Source organism: Pongo abelii, chromosome 10 (assembly GCF_028885655.2).
Source record: "Pongo abelii isolate AG06213 chromosome 10, NHGRI_mPonAbe1-v2.0_pri, whole genome shotgun sequence".
Lineage (NCBI taxonomy): Eukaryota > Metazoa > Chordata > Mammalia > Primates > Hominidae > Pongo > Pongo abelii.
This window is the reverse complement of record NC_071995.2, coordinates 24,993,306-25,015,441: the sequence shown is the minus strand read 5'-3', so window position 1 is coordinate 25,015,441 and position 22,136 is coordinate 24,993,306. Positions and strand designations below refer to the sequence as shown.

General features: G+C 34.7%; 1 protein-coding gene across 17 annotated transcripts in view; it reads left to right on the top strand.

Moving 5' to 3' along the window:
- Window positions 1-22,136, top strand: part of SOX5 (SRY-box transcription factor 5) — a 1,035,411-nt gene that overhangs the window by 800,765 nt on the left and 212,510 nt on the right. For all 17 annotated transcript variants that reach the window (XM_054526954.2, XM_054526957.2, XM_054526958.2 and 14 more), the window contains 2 exons: window positions 7,198-7,284; window positions 21,516-21,688. In XM_054526954.2, the coding sequence (XP_054382929.1) occupies window positions 7,198-7,284; window positions 21,516-21,688 (260 nt within the window). The remainder of the gene's footprint in view (window positions 1-7,197; window positions 7,285-21,515; window positions 21,689-22,136) is intronic.

Below are 22,136 nucleotides of genomic sequence, written 5' to 3'. Positions count from 1 at the left end.
TATCACATATGAATAATGCCTATCTTTTAGTGGAGATTTTTGTGTAAAAAATATGTCTTGTGAGGAGTAAACCTAAGGTTATTGATATGTAGTAATGATACCATATTGATTATGGCATAATCATGTGATAAAAGATATTCTTCTAAAATGTGATATAACACCAATTATATTTGAGCAGGTTCAGCTGATGCAACAAGAAAATTTAAGCCTATGACTAATGATTTAAGTATTACATTACATTTACATTTTTCTAAAAACTCCACATTAAAAATTGTAAAACTTGAGTCAGCCAAAGACATTGTGTTTTTTTGTATTAACAAGCTCTCGTTAACTTTCAAGTGAAAACAAACAAGTATTTTGGCAATACTAAACGTAAAGTATTTCCGGTGTTTAATTCACTTCAGGACAATCACATATAAAAATAAAGCTTATCTAAGTCTTAATGCTATGGAATTTCTTGTGTGTTTCCATTGTTTGTTGTGGTATGTGTTATATTACTAATTTTTTAGAGGTGGGGAATCTTCCTATGTTGCCCAGGCAGGAGTGTGGTGGCTATTCACAGGTGCAAACAAAGTGCGCTACAGCCTCAAGCTCTTGGTCTGAAGCAATATTCTCGCCTCAGCCTCCTGAGTAGCTGGCACTGTAGGCCCACCACTGTTCCCAGGTTATTTTTTGATATTTCCTAGAAGAACTTGGTATGTCCAGTGGCAGACTAGCTGTAATACTTGACTAAGGGGACTGTTAAGGGGTCTTCTGGTTTTTAGTGTACAAATAGCTTTCCAGATACGTAAAAGTCAATATTACTTACACTGTGCTGTTTAATATTTGCTCCCTAATATTGTGTAGATATGCAGTTATTGTCAACATGAAGTGAACTCTTACTGATATATGATTTCCAGATTTAGCTCAATTTTCCCCTCAAAAATAATTTTATTATAAGTAACTTAATAAATAGCAACATATTAAATTGTAATTAGCCTTTTGAAGAAAAATAAATTTGGTTAAATAAATGCACTAACTTGTATTTATTCTTCAGTTTCATGGGGCTACCAGATGAAAGCTTCCAAGAGTGGAACATCGAGTTAACGGTACCTAATTTAAACAGATTATCGAGTTAATAATACTTAGTTTTAAAACAGATTAGCCACCAGTACCACCTATCAAATAATTACTAATTTAAGCTAGACAAAGTGAATAAAATAGAACTACAATTTCATTTTTCAAGAGTTTGGCCATCTATGTAAAAAACTTTGTGGTAGTATGTGATATACTGTTAAGAACACTGAACTGGAAATTGGACTGCAAGTTCTGCCTTTATATAGGTTTGTGATATTAGGCAAGTTATTTAGCATCTCTAATTGGTACTTTTTTAGTCTGTAAAATGAAAAGTTTGGTCTAAACCAGTTATTACCCAAATTGTATTGAGCCATACACACAGTCATCTCCCAACACTAATTTCCTTGGTCAAATATTTTAAAAATACTATATAATCTGTAACTAGCTTAAAAATTGCCAGTCTGTTAGTACATAAAATGATCTAAATCTTGTAGAGAGGAAATATAAATTTGTTTAGTGTTAATTAGATTTGCATGACAATTGAATGCATATGTTGTTTTAGTTTTACGTAGCCAAACCATTTATGTTCCATTTATGTCAGATATGTGTTTTCCTCAATTGCTTTTATGAAGTGCTTATCTAAATGATGTATAAAGACCTTCTCAGCTCTGTAATTCTTATTTTATGGCATGAATAGTCTACATATGCTTTTGCTTTCTTACTTTGAAGGAGATATTGGTATATTTTGAAATCTAGTTACTTCCAGAAGACAACTTCCATTCCTCAATGTGTACACTATCACATGTCAAGAATAGCACAGCTTAGTTTAAGCTACAAAATTAAAGTATAAACAGTGATAGGTTTGGTATAACCTAACTCCTGCAACTTTGTTTAAAAGTCAAATATCATACATAACGTACTTTTTGTTTGTTCGATTTTTCAATGAGCTCTGCCACAGCAGCTGAAGGGAGATTAAGGAAAAAAACCTACATAAACACAAAGCAAATACCTGAGCTTGTGTGTAAAGCTACTGCACTGGAGTGAATGTGGTTTAATTCTTGGCACTGGCAGCTTTTTGGAGAATTACAATATGTTGGCATGAGGCTCTAGGTCTCATTGTTCCAGATGAGGGGGTCGGTCTTAAGAGTGTTTGGCACTAAAGGGAAAAAGGAGTGAGAGTTACAGGGAATGAACAGGCCCTAAAGAGGCAGGATGCTGTTGTAACAATGGCTGGCACAGTTGGGGGGGCCATTCACTGGTGGGGATTGCCATAGGCATTGATGTGAGGAAGCATATGTGAGCAAAAGAGGCAAGAGCGAGAAGGGAAAAGCAAGCAAATGTATTAGAAGGGTCCTGTTGGCAGAAAGAAACAATAGCGATCCAGTTAGACTCATCTTTAATATTAGTGTGTTGATGATGAAGGGTATATTTTATTTTTAATTTGTCTTATATCCATCCTATTTCCTAACTTTATTTTCTTTTTTAAAATATAAGCATTTACCTTTCCCCTAAAGAGACAGATCCTTAAATTAAGAGAACCTGGTTTTATATTCCATCTGTTCTACTTACTGATGAGCTGATGTTGGGCAAAGCATCTTTCTGAGCCTTAGTTTCTTCATCTGCAAAATGGATATAACAATTATATATGCCACTGACAAAATTGTATCTGGCAGCATTCTGTAAATGGAAATGCTATGCAAATAATGATTATTAACTCACACTTATTTTTAATATAGGGAGCCCTAGATCTTACTTTGAAGGTAATCATGATATTCCAGTACTTGGGGGAATGAACTCTCAGGAGGAGGAATTTTTGGGAGAATCTTTTAGAGTTAAGTGAAAAACATGACACATCTTAACATGAAAATAGAAGAAACTCATAAATATGTACATCTACTGGGTACCCACAAAAATTAAAAAAAAAATAAAGGAAACTTCAGAATTTGAACATTTGCGAATAACTAGGCACCCCACGTACCATATTCGTAGTACAAAATACGATTCTATGCTTGTGCATTTTTAAAATCTTATTTTAGAAAATTAAATATTTAATAGATAATTACTATCTATTCACTCCATAAGCAGTGAAGCAGCACTTACACTTACATAATTGTGTCAAATTTCACTTTACTCATATTCACACGTTAACAAACAGGTATATTGTAAATATTGGGCTTCTGCCATTTGGTCCTTTACATATGGTAGAAACATGAATTTTCTACCATATCTTTACCATTTTCAGAGAAATGTAATCACTGCTATATGTCCATTCATTGTGCTCATTATTATGAGATTATTTCTCACTGCTATTTCAAGAACTACCAGTGGAAACTAGCAGTTAGTAGAGTATTGAATGTGGATTTTTTTTGAAGCTCTTAGCTTTACAGAAATTCAGAGAGAGGGGTGAAGTGGGTGAAATGATGTCTTATGATCCCCTTCCCTCCTCACCCCCACAGGCCAATCTAGCCAGTGTCACTGTCTTGGAGAGAACCCAGGTTGTTTGAGTTATAGCCCAATATTCCTTCTACTATATAAGTAAAAATAATTTCATTGTATATCTCTGCTATATACTTATAGGTTGTCAGCAAATTATCCAGAATCCTAGAGTGCAAGGCATATAATTGGACCACACCCTGAAAACAAAAACTGTAAAAAAGCCTACCTTTTAATTCCACAGTTGCTGCTCATACATATGTGTTACCCTAGAACATTTATCAAGTTTTTACTTCATCCATCCAAGGGAGTTAGTAAGAATCGTTTTTCCTACTATCCAGGACTGTTTTGTAGATTAAATGAGGGAGAGTGCGTGTGTGTGTGTGTGTGTGTGTGTGTGTGTGTGTGTTAGTTTTGTGTTGCCATAACAGAATAACACAGACTGAATGATTTATAAAGAAAATAAATTTATTTCTCACAGTTCTGGAGACTGAGAAGTCCAACCTCAAGGTGCTAGCATCTGGTGAGGGCCTTCTTGCTGCGTCATCCCATGGTGGAAAGCAGAAGAATAAGAGAGTGCACACACGAGAGACAGACGGAACTTGTACCCTGAAGCCTTTCTATAATCAGCCTTAATCCATTCATGTGGGTGGAGCCCTTATGACCTAAATACCTTCCATTAGGCCTCACCTCCCAACGCTTTTGGATTAGGGGTTAAATTTTCAACACATGCTTTTGGGGGGACCCATTCAAACCGTAGCAATGTATGTGCTGCAAAGAACAAAGATTTTGGGATCCAGTAGGTAGAATTTAGCTCCATATTGGGCAAGTCATGATAACTTCCTAAGTTTTGGTTTCTTAAATGGTAAAACAGACGTACCAATATCTAATTCAGCAGATTACTATGAGAAGTCTGAGATATCACATGTAAAGGACCTGGTACCTTGCTTAGCACTTAGCCCTCTAAATAGTAGCTATTATTATCGTTTTGTTGTTGGTAAGAGAGTTAGGAATGTGTAGGAAAAAGAAAAAAAAACTTACTTCAAGACATCAGTTCTGCCCGTTACATTTTGTGGAACCTCAGAGCAATTCTCTTTTTTATTTTTGCTGGTGCTGCTTCATCTCTTTAAACCTGTAACATAGATGTTACACAATCTAAGTCTTCAGTGGTTATTATCATTAAATGAGAGAATACAGATAAAAAACCTCTAGCATAGTTCCTGGTACATAGGCTGCTAAATAAATGTATTTGAATCTGAATTTAAAGTATATACGTCATCTAAGTTGTAAGTATGAGTGTCTTTATTCATCCACAGACAGGACAACCGTGAGTTAGATATGTTTCTGATTTTACATTTTCAAAATAACTTAGTCTTAAAGAAGTTATTCTTTTTTTTTTTTTTTTTTTTGTAGTGTGTGCTTAAAAGTCAAGTACTTGAACAAACTGGCTCTGTTTACCAGCCTTATATCTTTATGCTAGTTAATAAAGAGGCCAGGAATGTTCTGCAGGTTTCAGAAATCTGGCTGCTGTTTCTTTAACTCTGCAACTTAGACAGAAGACTTCTGTTTCTTTATGAGCACACTACAGTGAATATTTTGTCTAGCTGCAGGGGAAAAGCTTTGTCATGGACTTTGCAGACAATAACCTTAAAAGTAAAATGGTCTGCTTTTGGTGCCTGGAGGTTCAGGGGCCTATTGTTAGTGCACAATGGATTTCTATTGCTGCATTCCTGCTTTGCAAAGGTTTGTTAGCTTTTAATGACTGACAGTACTCTATTGCAAATACCGTATTGGCTGTGCCCTGTTTACATGCTACTCAAGAATTTTTGTAGAGTGCTGGAAAAAAGAAACAGTGGTGTTTGTTTGACCTACTCTGATAAGGTTTAAGAAATAATTTTACTCTCAAACTGTTTACTGGGAATGTGGAAATGTTGGAAGTCCTTGCGGAAGTATTTCAAAGTTACGTTTAAAGCCTCAATGAAGAGAAATACTGGTTATAATATGAAGATGTTTACTCTGTTTTATGACTCCTAGAGTTGCTGTTAATATTCTGAAACAATACCATATAGAAATTGGGATATTTTAAGAAAAATTAAAAGTAAATTTGTCAGTATTAGTTCCTTAAATGTGAAAAATAAAGCTATGTATTTTGTTCCGAAGGAAAAAATCCATTTTTCATTCATTCATTTCAACTGCATTCATTCATTTCAAATTCATTCTGTAGGTAAATGTGCATTTATTAAGTTGTTGTAAGTGCATATACATATTTGCATATATGTATATATGTATACATATAGACTATGTAAAAGAATAATCATTCAGAGACTTTCACCATTTTATTTTCCACAAGTTTCTGACATGTGAGACGGAAGTGTTCCATATTGTTATTTTTTTTCCCCAAGGAAAATTGCACCTCTGCTTTGTTGAAAACTCCACACAGGCTTTTTGACTCTGCTAGCTGATCGCTGTAATTAGATGGGGCCCTGGAAAAAGTAGACAGCATTAACTAAACATGATGATGAAAACTCTCTAAAATGCATTTTACTGTGGGGAAAATTAACTAGTTTCTAATAATATTACGGTCTCTAGGCCAGACGGTCCCTTTGATAAGTTAACATGTACCCCCTTTATGCTCCTAGTAGGGGGTAAACAAATGCCTGAACAAACACAAATACACATAAACACCAATGTGGAGAATGGCAGTGTATGTCTTAGGTCTGTATAATAAGTGTGGGTATTGTTATTTAGATGGAGCATACTGGGACACTTATCTTTTAGTACATTCCATTTTCTAAGTGAATGCTGCGCTAATCGCGGGATTGAAAGCCATTGTAATTGTGTATCCATCTAAGTGCTGACAAGAATATACAATTATATTGTTTGAAACTGAGTTTAATGTTTGGGAGTTTTTATTGGCACTTATATTTACTTATACATTAAAGTTCAACACAAAAGGAAAGGTCAAAAACTATGTTATATGTAGAAACAAATACCAGACTAAAGCAGCACCTTGCTTTCTAAAATGTGTGTGCCCTGTCCGAATACAGGGCATTTTAAAAGTGTGATACAAATCTGAAATAAGCAAATAATAGGTTTCCATTATAGGCAGCATTCCTCACTTCTCTAGATTTTCCAATCTTTTTAAAGCTTCTTTTATACCAACTTTTTTTTTTTTTTTTTTTTTTTTTTTTTTTTTTATGTTCGCGGTACTGGCAAATCTTACGACAGTGTGCTTACCACCACACGTTGTTAAACACATATTATAAAGTGGATGTAATTGTAAACACACAGAGGGATATAATTACATGTAGCAGATTTAAGAGCTAATTCTTTGCCTGTTTTTACTCTGCATTTTATCAACATAATTATTTTTTGACTGCAGAGTAACACCCTGAAATTGACAAGCATCCATTATAGCAAGAATTTGTTCACCAAATTGAAAAACAATGAACCGCAAGGTTTATGTGTACCCATTGTCATAAAGAATTAGTATGGCTTTGTTCCGCAAGAGGAAAAAGCTAATGATTTTGAAACAGCAGGTGACAAAACACATTCTTTTTTTCCACCCCTGTTATCAGTTTTTTGATGAAGCCATTATGAAGTGGGGCTGGGATAGGGATGGCCTTATTTTTAGCAGATAGACTTTTAATGAGCTCCATTGTAAGGAGAGTCATGTTGATTTGCTTACTTCTTTTTTTCTTTACTTAGAAACCCCCAGTATTGAAAAACTACTCTCAAAGGACTGGAAAGACAAGCTTCTTGCAATGGGATCGGGAAACTTTGGCGAAATAAAAGGTAATACGGTGTGATTATTTTTATCCAAAATGTAGCAAAATGAAGTTGATATTCAGAAATAGTAATGGTGATAAAGTATTTCTGCCCTCACCTCTTCTGCTTCTTGCATTCTCTATGTTTGGGGTTTCTTCTTTCTATCTTGAAGGAGGATATAGCAGGGTTCTTATATTCTTTCTTTCTTTGTGCCTTATGGAATAAATGAAATGTTTTCAACAGAATCACCCCAACTATACCTCTAACAGGCTCTGATTTTCATCATTTTAAAAAAATTAAATGGTTTATTTTATAAGTAAGAATGTACCTATAGCAAGGTTAAAAACTGTATTTTATAAGATTTTGTACAATGTATATATAAGAAATATGGGTGTATAGAACCTAAATTTAAAACCAGAAATGACGAATGGGGAGAGCATAATAAAAGGTTGTTTTGTACCAGTCAGGGTAACAATTTGTTTTGGTTTTATTTGAATCAGCAATTACATCCAACCAAGAAAAGTTCTATAAAACTATTCATATCGTAATAAACTCCTACCAATAACAAGGGGAGAAGATTTAATTTCTTCATATAAAATAAAAGCAAATTATCCTTTCAATTAATTTAAAAGTATGTTTTCTCAAAACACAGTAGGCAGTCTATGGTTTTCTATTTGTTGCTAGTAGGACACTTAAGATTCTGAGTTCTACAGTAGGATTTTGAGAAAGTCAAGATACTTAGTCATCAGTATAAAATATTTAGTTATATATTACTGTGTACATTTTTGGTAGAGGCTGAATATACATTTAAGACATCACTAGATTTATATTATTATAGATGTAGAAATATATGTATAAATAACTTTTTTGCGTATGTGTGTCTGTGCAAGTGTTTTCCCAATGAGAGAAGCAATTTTCTCTCTTAAGGCTTTACTCCATCAGTGTATCCTGGAGAAAGGCAAAGCATCGGTCTTAAATGTTTGGCCTACATGACATTAACTTCTGGATATCTAAAAACTTCCGGAAAATGTTTGGCTGAATATTTCACTTTTCATGCAGATCATTTGGAATTACATGTATTTAGGCTATGATTACCTGTGAAAGGGTGATAAGAAAATGAATTGGTGCTAATCAACAAATTCAGTAACCAAAATCTACAGTGGAATGAAATTCAAATGAATGAGAATCAATATGCCTTAAAGAGCTTGAAGAGAAAGTTTAAGGAGAACTGAGAAGTTTCATCTTCAGAGGCAGCAGGTCCTTGATATTATTTTGATGGATTTTAACCCATTTACCCCTGAGGCATAAGATGCATTCTCCAAGGTTTTTTATTCTCCTCTGACCTAGGTAATAACTCAGAGTAGAGCAGCGAAGACTGCCTTTTCCAAGCCTTCTGATCTCATTCCAATGGAGGACAAACATTTTTTCCCTCCCTCGTTTTCCTTCACAAGTCAAACTTAAAAGCAGCAACAGCAGTGATGACAAGCTTAGAGGAAAGCTCAGCTGTCCCTTTCAGGCTTGCCTTGGGGGTTAGTTTAGGAAGCTACAGTACAATCACAAAAGAAGTTTCTGTCTTTAATTTTGAGTTTTTAAGCTTCACATTCAGAGTACAAGTTAGGTTATTGTCCTCTGATTCTGTTCAAAACACTGTTTTCTGATGCATTTGAAAAGCAACTGTAGGTCTTTCTTCTGTTCAGGGCATGGTTATTAGGTGTTCAACTCAGGTTTGGCAGTAAACCTAGAAAACAGCACTGAGTTACTTTTCCTACTGACTGCCCGTGACAGTTGCAATTACTATCCATTGTTCATAGGTGGCTAGAAAGTGGAGAGGATACAATAGTGTGTTGCCCTCTGGGGGTAAGTGAATTTGACTTAAAAGTTCTTGTTGGGGGTCAGGCACAAAGATTATGTAGGTCCCAGGAATGTAGTTTTCCTGCCACTTCAGAAGTTAGACAAGAACAATGGCTTAGTTGTTTAGGAAGTTATTTTTTGAGGCAAATAAAGATGTAAGTCTTATGCTGTCTTATACTTGTTTAGTTGAGGGAGGGAAGAATAAGTAAATTTTTTTAAAATCTGAAAATATGAATGTATTGAATTATTATTTATGAAGGTTAATTTAAAATAATGTATTTAAATAGATCCTTTGCATATGTTAGGATGTTTCCAGCCTTTACAGTACTCACAGAGCCTTGCTGTGCGTGGAAACTTTTCTCCTCCATTTATATTAGCCAGTTTCCATTTAATTTTTAATTAGTTCCAGGAGATGTGTGAGTGAATAAGTCTGTGCATGTGTGTATGCCCTTTTCCCTTTTCTGAATATTTCATACTATAGCCAAGTGAGGACTGAGCTCTATTTTTAAGTGCTGTTTTAAATTGCTATCAGTGAATCAGTTTCAGAGCATTTGGACAAATATTACAATCATAGCTTGGAAGGGTTTAGAGAAGTGTTTCTTACTATTAATGTTCAAAAAGTAGAAATGGTAGACTTTTTAAAATAGGAAAAATGAATAGCACTTGATTTGGAGAGTTTAGCTATCAATAAATAGTTGTCATGCCCACTTAAAGTCAATCTCATTTTTCAAGAAACAATGTGAGTTAGTAAAGGTCACCTACTTCTAAGAGCATAAAGTTATTTTTCATGTTGGATTATTTTACCTGTTAGAATTCATGCCATTTTATGCTCTGGTACTTTGGAAATGTGAATTAGGTTTTAAAGTTACATTAGAAACAATCCTCTAGCAAACACATAAAAAGGACACTCGATCTGGTTTTGCAGAACAAAACAGTTTGACTGAAAAGTTCTGCCAACAGCAGTCAATATATGCTATAAACTGATTAGCTGCCCAAAAGAAGTATTTGTTTCTTCTTTACTTATAAGCGACGTAGTATAACTGGTCAGTTTACAGATTCTTTTGCCCTTATCTGTAGCAGAAGCACTGAGTAACAATAATGTGAAAGGTGAAGAAATACCTTTTAGAGTCTCGTAGTTATTGAGTGCGGAGGGAGAAACAATGCCTTTACTCCAGTTGGCAACCAGTAGTCACACACAGTTTCAGCTAGCATGAAATTCCATTACACTGAAGGTCATTCATTGCATTGGTACCTCACCTGAGGATAGTATCTGGGGATCCACGTCGGCTTTAACTAATCTAAGCAGATCATTTGTTTTTCAACAAAGTAATTGCAAAATTTGTATTTTGCTGACTTAATGTTTATTTGTAGAATTATAACACAAATATCTGCATGCAAAATACTCTCAATTGTTTTTATCTTGATAAAAGCAGAGCTGTGTACGGGAGGTTCTCTGGCCAAGTCACTTTAAAAAATTCTAGACCAGTTTCTCTACCTGCCTTATTTCAAGAGTTTTTTAGAGCCTGGTTTGTTTCCCCTCAGAATCTCTGATGGATTCTTCTGACCCTGTCATGGTGCATTAATTCAGGCCCACAAACTGTTGAATCTGTTTTTAACAAAAGTGCCAGGGGCATTTGATATAATTCAACAAATGGTTCTTTTGCAAGGCTATAATTTTGTGTATTCTAGAAGAAGGGCTATAAAGGCAAACACCAAACACCTCTAGAACTGCCAATAAGGGATTCAAGGAGATAATCCATTCAGCAATACTATAGCCTTTCAGAGCTCATGAATTAAAGACATATGTAATGTACATTCAGTGTGTGGATTAAAGTAGATAATCTTTTAGGTGGCATGTAAATGTTTGAGACAGAGGATATATAGAGTCAGTCAGTGGCTTGAAAGGGATGATTATGTCTAAATAACATTAGATGATTTGAAAAAAGCAGGCTTAGAATAGGAATCAGATCCCAGGTAAAAAATCTGGTAAAGGATCCTGTAAGTTTTATAAATTTAAAACATGGAAACTAATATTCAGCATTTCAATATGTAAGGGTTTATATCACTTCAAAAGTTGTTTCAAACATGTTCTTTTAAAATCCAGTAAAGATTTAAGAATCATGTGGTTTACGAATAGTAATCTTGTTATTATTACATTTGTACATTAACCTAAAACATGTATATCTGCACATTTTTACAAAGGGGTTGGAAATGTTTATTATTTTCTGAGAGAGCTGTTGGATCTGGAATTTGTTCAATACAAGAGTCAGCCACAAGGAAGGTACACAACATGTAGTCATTTACTTCTAAATAAAGTAAATGTTTAATGTTTTTAATCTACTAAGCTTGTTTTATAGTTCCTCTGTAGTTGCTTATGAGTAATGTTTTCACTTTTTGTAAAAACTATTTCACAAGAACTAAAGAAAGACTGCTGGTGCGTAGAATATAAGTTTTCAAAATAAGTTTGGCAATGTCTATAAAAGCAAAGAGTGAGTACATTTTCTATAAACCAGTGATTTGCTCCGTCTCATGACGCCAGTGTCCTCATGCCAGTGTGTAAATACAGCTAGTGATCGGAAGAAAAGGATAGGTCACTGTATCTCAATTATCTGTATATTGATAGTCCAGTTCACAATTAGGAAATTTTATATACTTTGTACTTTTTAAGGTACTTAATAATGTGTCTTAAACATAAGGTTAATCAAATACTAAACTCTTACATATTTAATCTGGGCTTTATATTGGAAAAAATGCTCTCCTCAACATGTTTCTCATTTAAAAATGCATTCATTCATTTAAAAAGAATCGCTTGTTTGAGAAGCATAAAGATTCTAAAATCAAAATAATTATAAACACATTATTTGTTTTCTTGTAGATATGAATTCCAAAGCTTGTTTAAATACTCTCCAGACTATTGGGTAATGCAATTAACCTAAAACCTTTTCCTGTTTTGTACTAAAATTTACTAGGAAAGCGTGGTGTAGCCACAGTGATTTGATGTTATGTGGGCTGATTCTCCCAAGTACTCGTGGAAATTGGGCTACCACTTTTGGTTTATTTCCTCATCTACTCATTTTTAAAAAGTTGCCGATTATGATTTATTGCCTGCTACTTAGTGAACATCTTCTTACAGGCACAGTGTAAACATCTTTCTTACAAAATTATTGTGACAACATTATTTAACTCTGATTTTACATGTGAAAAAGTTGAGACTCAGAAATTAATTGTCAAACACCACATACTCTAGTTGTGGCAGAGTCAAAATTTGAACTTAACTTCTCACTGCCTCTAAGGCCTGTGTTTTTTTATGTAATGCTTAGCAGCCTGTCTTCAACAGAGTTTGACTGGGTGATCTCTAGAATCGAGAATTAAAACTGGAGAACATTTCTAGACCTACCAAACCTGGATGAAGAACTTCTATAATTTGCATCCAAGATACTCTGTCCTTAGATCTGTCCCTAGCACACACACACTCAGTTTTGTATTTTTCCCTGTTTACATATTGACCGGCCCCTTGTAGACTACCTAATATTCTGTTGGCTCAAAGTTTGGAATGTAGTGCATATTTGAGGAAGGAATGACAAGTGAAAAATGCCATGTTTTAGGATAACTATTATTGACTACATTCCAAATGCAGCAGATTTAACATGATATTTTAAAATAATGGTTTTTATATTTCAAGTACAATAAGTAAGTGGATGGAATAGTTTTGGAAAAAGTTTCTAAAATTACAGTCTCCATTAAAAGGTGACATTTTTAAATAAGATGTTTTATAGAGCAATACTTTTTTGAAAAGGTAACAAGAATAACCCTTTCACTCACTATAGAAATTATAATGCATACATCTCTCTCATAATGTCCCAGAAACAAAACATCCACCATGGGGCAACAGTGGTGAAGACTATAGCTACTTGTTAATTATTTTATTCACTCTAATGGTGTCACCCTTAACATGGAAAGTTTTCCACATTAGATATATTTAAATCTAAGCCAAGGCCCACCTTTTGGGATACTGAAGCAAAAACAACAACATTATCATGTCAAAAGAAATCATAAACATATTTGAAAAGGTAAGAATACTTATAGTATTAGGGTACAAGAAGATGTCAATTAATTTATACTCAGTCATTTAATAAACTATAGTATTCCTTACATAATTTTAATTGATTCCAACTTCTGAGGGGTATCTATACTGCAGTAAAGAATATGTAGCTAAATTTTATCAAAGTCTGATTAAATTCTTTCTCAATGTAAAGAACCAGTTAATAGATGTTTGCATGTAGGATAACCTAACAAATACTCCTTTTATGAGCTGTAATAGTGCCATTTTTATTTAGCCTTTTTGATGAGGGGAAGTCTGCCTTTTCTCTTTTTGTTGGATAAGAGTGCTGCTGAAAGAAGCTTCCATTATAAATTTAGACTAACTTAGTTTTTATTCATTTTATTTTCAGTTTATTCAACAAAGGCTGTTATCTGTCTTGCCATGTGGTAGCTCTGGAGATATAATGGTAGCAAATACCATTAGTATTTAGTAGACAGATTTCTGCCCTCCTAGAGCTTCTAGCCTAGTAGTAGTTCTTCATTAGGCGGAATATTAAAAGGCAATACAATGAATGATTTTTAGATGTTTCAAGTGGAATACCAGTTGAAAGTGACATCTCCATAAAAAAATTAAACCAAGTAAAGTCTTGTTCAAATTGTAACACTAGTAGTCTGACAAACACAAATAATAAAATAAACAAACCACCCTGGCAAAGATTTTCACTTTGAAACAAAGAATTAAATTTTTGGTAAGTTTTTTGAGGGAAGAAACGCAATTAGTTTACTTTTAGCTCTAAACTTCTAGGACATTTTTTTCTAAAGTGAGTTTACTTTTACTTTTTCTTTATTTGAACAATAGTTCCCAATGGTTTACTTTGATTTTGATGATTTGATTTCAAGCCATTTATCGATTTCATTTGGGTGGAGTAAAACAATAATGGGGAAATAGCAATTTTCATGTATTTTTTCTTATTATTTTGATGTTTTTGAGATCATCTTTAATTCAACCCTGATGAGGGTTATTCCTGTGCATAAAATTGTACAGTATCAGCTAATCAAGGACTTTTCTTTGTTCTTAAGTTTATTTATTTTATTCACTCAACAAGTGGTCGTATATCTGTATAAAGGTATCCACTATGTGTTAGGCATTATTCTGTAGATACTGGAAATACAGTGTTGAACGAAACAAATTATAATAGTATCCTATTATCATAAAGCTTATACTCTACTGGGAGATACATAAATAAATAACTATATCAATAAGAATATAACATATAATGCTAACTACTATAGTATAAAAATTGGGTGATGTGATAGAAAGTGAGATGTGATTGCTTTTATAATTCCAGTGGTCAGCGAAGGCCCTCCGAGGAGCTGGACTTTAAGTTATTACCTTGGATAGATTTGATTGTATTCTTTTTTTTTTTTTTTTTTTTATCTCTTTCATTTAAATTTAAGCTATCTGAAGGCATGCATTCTTTTCTGGCTTGTTCTCTTAGTATCCTCAACACTTAAAAACAGTATGAGGCACATGGGAGCTGCCCTGTGAACATATGCTGAATGAATTAAAGAAAAAAAGCCAGTCATTTAAAGAGGAAGATTTTGCTCCACCAGGAGAAATTTGACAATGTCTGGAGGCATTTAGGGGCATTATAACTAGGAGTGAGGGTCCCACCTGCATCTAGAAGATGGAGGCAAGACCACTCCCCATGAAAATTGTCTGGCCTAAATGTCAACTGCGCTGAGGTTGAGAAACCTGGGTCTGGGCGAAGAGTTTTCTGAGGGTAAAAGTTAACATTCAAAGGTCCTATGGTGGGAGCAAGTTTGCATATTGGTATTAGAGGAACTCAAAGAAGCATACTGACAAAAGAGAAAATGGGAAGAGATAATGCCAGGGAAGAAGGCAAGGGCCACACCATTCAGGGCTTTGTAAGGGTAGGAGTTTGCATTTTATTCCATGTGCAGAATAAAGCTTTGAAACAGTTTTATACAGACATATGGCATGACTTGATTTACCTTTCTAAGCAGATAACTATGAACGTTTGTTTGGAGAATGGATTTTAGTAAGGAAACAAGTAGAAATAGAGACAATGACTAGAAAGCAATTGTTGTAGTAAAGGCAAGAGATGATAGTGGCCTGGATTAAGGAGTAATAGTGGAAATGAGATACAGAGACTGATTTATAATATGTTCTAGGGTTGATCAATTTCCAATGAATTATATAGGGAAGATGAGGTAGACAGAAAATGAACACCTGGATTTTGACTAAGCAATGTATGGATGGTGTATTAGTCTGTTTTCACGCTGCTGATAAAGACATACCCGAGACTGGACAATTTACAAAAGAAAGAGATTTAATGGACTTACAGTTCCACATGGCTGTGGAGGCCTCACAGTTATGGCAGAAAGTGAAGGGTACTAAACATGGCGGCAGACAAGAGAAGAGAACTAGTGCAGGGAAACTCCCCTTTATAAAATCATCAAATCTTGTGAGACTTATTCACTATCACGAGAATAGCACGGGAAAGACCCACCCCCATGATTAAATTACCTCCCACTGGCTCCCACCCACAACACATGGGAATTGTGGGAGCTAAATTCAAGATGAGATTTGGGTGGGGACACAGCCAAACCATATGAGATCATGATGTCTTTTGCTGAGCTGGCGATGACTGAAGCTGGTTCCCTTCCCTCATGACTTTGTCTCATTATATTAGGGAATCTGACATGTGCTGCTTCTATGGAATACAGAAGTATAAATGACTGCTATGCCTGCAGTTTTTAGGCATGAAGAAGACTGAAACAATATTTTTGTGTCTTACTTCAGTTATGTTTCATTCTAAGGGGACTGGAGCAGGACTAGGATAGATTAAAAACATACAAGAATGCAAATAACTGAAACATGAAAATAAATTACTGTCAGTCACACACAAGTGAACTCATGACATTAGCTATCTGACTCAGATGGAACAAGTTCATATATACATGACTGTGTCTCCATAGGGTTATACACTATATAGACACGCACATATATAAGTTATGACTCTTAAAAACCTGAATCTAGGTGAATAAAGAGTAGCTCCTTTTTGCTGGGAGGCCTCTGGAGTACTCCAAGGATCTAGTTAATATTCCTTCCACTTTTTTAAAGTCAAGGATGTCTTGTGACTCTTGCTACTTTCTCCATTGTTCACAGACCACTTACTAAGTCCTCTCTAAGCAGTTGGGGATGATCATGAAGAATGTGATAATTTAGAGTGGAAGCCATGGGATGGACTTCTTCATCTCAGTTTAGTACTTTTGTAAAAATGGGGACGATTTCTTTTGCAAAAGCTTATTTTTTTTTGTCTCAACTCTCTTAAGCCAAAACTAGAATTCCTATGCATGCTTAAACTTGAGAATGGTTTAAAGGGAAGGGGCTTTATTCTTTATGTCATTCATTAAACGGTGTTAGATGATCTGCTATATGCAATACATATGCTATTTGCCATTACCTGTAGTAGATAATGAGGATAGAAAAGTCAATCATTTACAGTTGCTGCTATTGCAGCTACCTCTCCTGACTTTGGGAGAAAAATGTGAACATAAGATAATACAATGCAATGATTCAATACTATAATAAAGATCTACACGTATGCTGTGTAGATTCCCAAAGAAGAGAACATCTGTTATCCGTGGAAATCAGGAAAAGAGCCACAAAAAACAAGATGCCTGAGCCTGGAGCATGAAGAATGAATGTTTAGGGAGAGACTGGCCCAGGCAAGGCACTTGTTAAGGATGGCATTTGCAAGTGCTTAGAGTGGTGGTGGTGGTGGGGTAATGTTAGAACATTCAGTTGGCTAGAATTTAGGATGCACAGAGGAAGTGGGACAATTAGGTGATATTTTGAAGGACCTCGTTAATTCGTAATAATGACTTGACAGTTTTTTCTGAAGCCAATGGGGAGCAATTGGAGGTCTTTAAACAGGGGAAGTGACAGGACTAGACTCTGACATGACATGACTTTGTTATCTAGAAAGGTAATTTTGGTAACAGTTTTAGAGGATAGATTTGTACAGAGATCAATTGATGACAGGAAGTTCTATTTTAAAAGTTCTATTTTAAAAATTTGTTACAAAAATTCATGAAAAAAGATGACAAAAATGGCAGTGAAGATAGAGAAGGCAGGATGGAACAAGTGCTCTCTCTAAGTCAGTACAACAGTATTTATGTTATGTTATCATTTGCGTAAAAGGCATTCTTATGGGTTGAACTATGCCCTTTCCCCTACCCACCAACCCTAATTTATATGTTGAAGTCCTAATGCCTAGAACCTCAGAATATGAACGTATTCGGAGATAGGATCTTTACAAAGGGAATTAAATTAAAATGAGTTTATTATGGTGGGTCCTAATCCAAGATGACTGGTATCCTTATAAGAAGAGGAAATTTGGACATGGGTGTGTACAGACCGAGACGATGTGAACACATATGGAGAAGACAGACATCTACAAGCCAAGGAAAGAGGCCTGGAACAGATCAACCCTGCTGACAACTTAATCTTAGACTTCTAGCATCCAGAACTGTAAGGCAATTTCTGTCTTTTAAACCACCCAGTCTGTGGTACTTTGTTATGGCAGCCCTGGCAAACTAATACAGAAATATTATTGTATATGCTTAAATCTGTGTTATCAAGGATAAGACACACAAAAAATAATAATAGTGGTTACCTTTGAAGGGATAGTGTTGGGAGGAGATCTTTTACTATACACTTTTATCATTATTTACTAATATGAACATAATAATATTGAAAAATATAATTTTAATTAAAATTAAAGGAAAAACAAATCTATTTTGAGGAAAAATTACTGTGATTGATTAATATCAATGCAGGGATGGGCAGTTGAGAAGGAAATGAAGATGTTAATATTTTAGAATGCTGATTGGTAATAAGGCTTTAAAATTACAGGAAAATGGTGAGTTTCATTTTATGCATGTTGAATTTTATGACTGAGATACACCCTCAGAGATACCCCATTCTGCATCTAAAAATAGGTTAATAGGGCTGGGGGACAATCTTAGGGTTGGCACGTACCTTATTATTTCATTGACTGTGAAACTATGTATTTTAGAACTCAGGAGGTTAAAATCTGTAAAGCATTGTTGAAATATAGTTCTTAGAGTTTGAAGCATGTTAGTTCAAGGACAGAAAAGGTAAAGAATGGGACTGGGGAGAATATGGGCATTTATGGGTGGCAGAAGAGGAGTCGGTGAAAAAGACTGAGAAGAAAAGGTTAGCTAAGTAGGAGTCGAAATAGAATGAAATCATGTCTAGGAAGTCATGTGAGCATGCTGAAGATGCAGCAAGATGAGCTGAAGGTTCAAAAAGTTTGAAATGAATATGGACTATAAAATTAGAAATTTTGTTTTAAATTTGAAATCTTATTTATGTCTTTATGACTAAGTGAAAACAAATAATTTTGTTAATCTTTCATATACTTAATGACAAAATGGTATTTGTTAATTCTCATCACCAAATATATACAGTTGACCCTTGAACAGCACAGGCTAGAATGCCACAGGTCCACTTGTATGTGGATTTTTTTCCCAGCCAAACACAGATCCAAATTACAGTATTCACGGAATGTGAAACCCAGCTATGCGGAGGGATAACTTAAGTGGGTTTTGCAGGACCAACTGTAGGTGTTGAGTATGTGCTGATTTGCTTAAGCTTTTAAATTATGCTTCTGCATGTTGAGGTGAAATAAGTTTTTTCTGAGTATGGAAGTAATGTAGTAATAACCATTGTGGAAAAATTTTCTAAATACAAAAATATGAATCCTAGCACTTTGAGAGGCTGAGGCGGGCGGATCACGAGTTCAGGAGTTCAAGACCAGCCTGGCCAGCATGGTGAAATCCCATCTCTACTAAAAATACAAAAAAATTAGCCAGGCATGGTGGCATGCCCCTGTAATCCCAGCTACTTGGGAGGCTGAGGTAGGAGAATCACTTGACCCCAGGAGGCGGAGTTTGCAGTAAGCCGAGATTGTGCCACTCTACTCCAGCCTGGGTGACAGAACAAGACTCTATCTCAAAAAAAAAAAAGAAAAAAAGAAAAAGAAAAAAATTAAAATGACCTATAATTCCATCACTTAGAAATAGCTACTATTAATATGTAGGTAAATTTGCTTTCAGTCTTTATTCGTATAAACATAGACATGGGCACGCATTGAGGTGAGTATACAAATGTTTCATTTCTCTCCAACTGCTTTTAAACCTAGCTTTATATCATAGACTAGATCCCATGTCATTAAATTTTCTTCAGAAATAATTTTTTATGGTTATAAAATACTCTACCATGGATGACCCATAATTATTTGATTATTCTTATTTGACATTTAGGTTGTTTCTAGAATTTCATTTCAAACAATTAGTAATTAACCCACATTTCTTACGATATTTTTGGACTAGATTTTTTTTTTTTAGGCAGTGAATCTCACTGCAACCTCAAATTCCTGGATTCAAGTGATCCTCCCACCTCAGCCTCCCAAGTAGCTAGGATTACAGGTGCATACCACCATGCTCAGCTAATTTTTAAAAAAATTTTGCAGAAATGGAGTCTTGCTATGTTGTCCAGTCTGGTCTTGAACTCTTGGCCTCAAGTGATCCTCCTGCCTGGGCCTCCCAAAACATTGGAATTACAGGCGTGAGCCCCTGCATCCAGCCTTGGGCTAGATTTCTAAAAGCAGAATTATCCTTTGTAGGTTATGCGCATTCTAAGACATGATGTGTATTGGTATTCCTAGTGTGTATTCCTTGAAATGTGGTAGAAATTTACTTCTCTATTAACAATGTAGGAAGATGTTTATCTTGCTAGCATATAAATGTTTTCATTAAGAAAATCTTCCCAAGATATATTTATATTATTTAATATTAGGATATAATAGTCATGTGGCTATTATTCATAGAGTTAATGTTCATTCATTCTGATGGAATCCAAATATCGGAGATATAATGAATTATTAGCAACACATTATTGACCACTTGCCTTGGATAAGGACAGGCATTGATAATAAGAGCATAAGAAATGGTTACTGCCTTATTCACACATTTTCTTTTCTGAATATTTGTTCTCTATGTTATATGTAAAATACGTTAGAACCCTTCTTTCTATTCCAAATGGGCATATAAAAATTATAAGCTACTAACTATAGCTGCTACTTGCTAAAATAGAACAAACTGTTTCAGCCTAAATTGGTAGGAGAAATGCACTGGGGTTAAGAAGGGTGACTGAGTTATAACATATCCTTCTATCTAATTATGTATACAGGTGGCAAATGCAGTAGTAAAACAGTGCTTAGTGTCTTATGTTTGAAGTGAAAATTGTAATTAAAGAGGGTGTTCTCTCCTACTGGTAGTACTTTATCATAGGGGCCTTGTCTATCTTGTGAGTTCTAAAAGAACAATTAAAAGTGATACTGTTTCCGTTTCAGTGAACAGCACATATTTCCCTTATATGAAATATAAATTTTAACTTAATAACATTCATTGGCATGTTTTAAATATCTTGAGTGTAATATGTATTTTAAATGATTGCCATGACTTCTCCAAATTTTGGATTTATGTATTAGCTTACGTGACCATAAGGTGATGCTAATTTGCCAATCACATTATCTCACAATTGCTATATTTGTGTTCTCAAACTTGAATATTCGCTCAGTTAACTATATTTTATTTTTGAAGATAGACTCTGAATTGGCATATGGGGAATACAGTCTAAAACTTGATTGGCTAAATAGATGTTTTCTCTCTTTTAACATAGAATTCTGAATCTTCAACTTTTTTTTTAAGAAAGGGAGAATCATATCACTAATACTAATGCCTTGACCTCTTAATAACTCTGGCTATTAGTTTTTTGTGTCTTTGTCTTGCCTCTTTAATTAGATGAAAAACTATGGTACTTAAGGCCAAGAACTGTACTTTGGACATCTTTTTATTTCCAGCAGGCCCTAGCATAGACTATTAAAAACAGTAGATGCTCAGCCAACATTTTTTTTTAATTTACTTATAAAGTAAAAGTTAAAAAAATCTACAGATTATTACTGGTCATAAATGTAAAAACACTCAAAATGTTTGGTCATTATGGTACTTTGTTAGAAGTCCAATGTGCCATCTATTGTGCCAGAGAGCCAGGTTCATTGTGGTATTTTGTAATGGGTAAATTGCCATCACTTTTTACTGTTGCGTGAAAATGTAAAAGAAGTAGGTAATGTTTTTGTGTTTATTGAACTTTATATTTGGACTAGCTCTGTATACAACAGAGCCATTTTCATTGAAATAATTACTTTTTTTCATTTATTTTGTCTGTTTTATTGCTATATGATTTGTAGGGACTCCCGAGAGCTTAGCTGAGAAAGAAAGGCAACTCATGGGTATGATCAACCAGCTGACCAGCCTACGAGAGCAGCTGTTGGCTGCCCACGATGAGCAGAAGAAACTAGCGGCCTCTCAGATTGAGAAACAGCGTCAGCAAATGGAGCTGGCCAAGCAGCAACAAGAACAGGTGAGTAAGAACTAGCGATGCAATCAAATTCCTCAGACATTGCTTTGCCTGCTACTTATAGGCCACTGTCCTAGGCACACAACAATGAATAAGAGTCCCTTCCACCTCCCCAGTTAAATAAATTAAAAGGCCAAAAAAGCAAAACAAAACAAAACAAAATAAAAACCCACCCACAGACAAAACCCAGATTTTAAGATGCTTATTAACTACTTTGGTGGTAAGTAGCGTAGAGGTAATTATAATCAAGGTAAATTCTGATAAATCATGAGAAAAATACCAAAAAAGAACCATGGAGAGTCAAGAGAACATTTTCAACAAGAAACATTTTGAAAGAATTCATTAGAGAGCTGACATTTGAGATACGCTTTGAAGAACTTGTGGGCTTCAACAAGTAAAGTGAGTTTCCAGCTAGGGGCAGGAAGTTCAGTTACAAGGCTATTATAATACT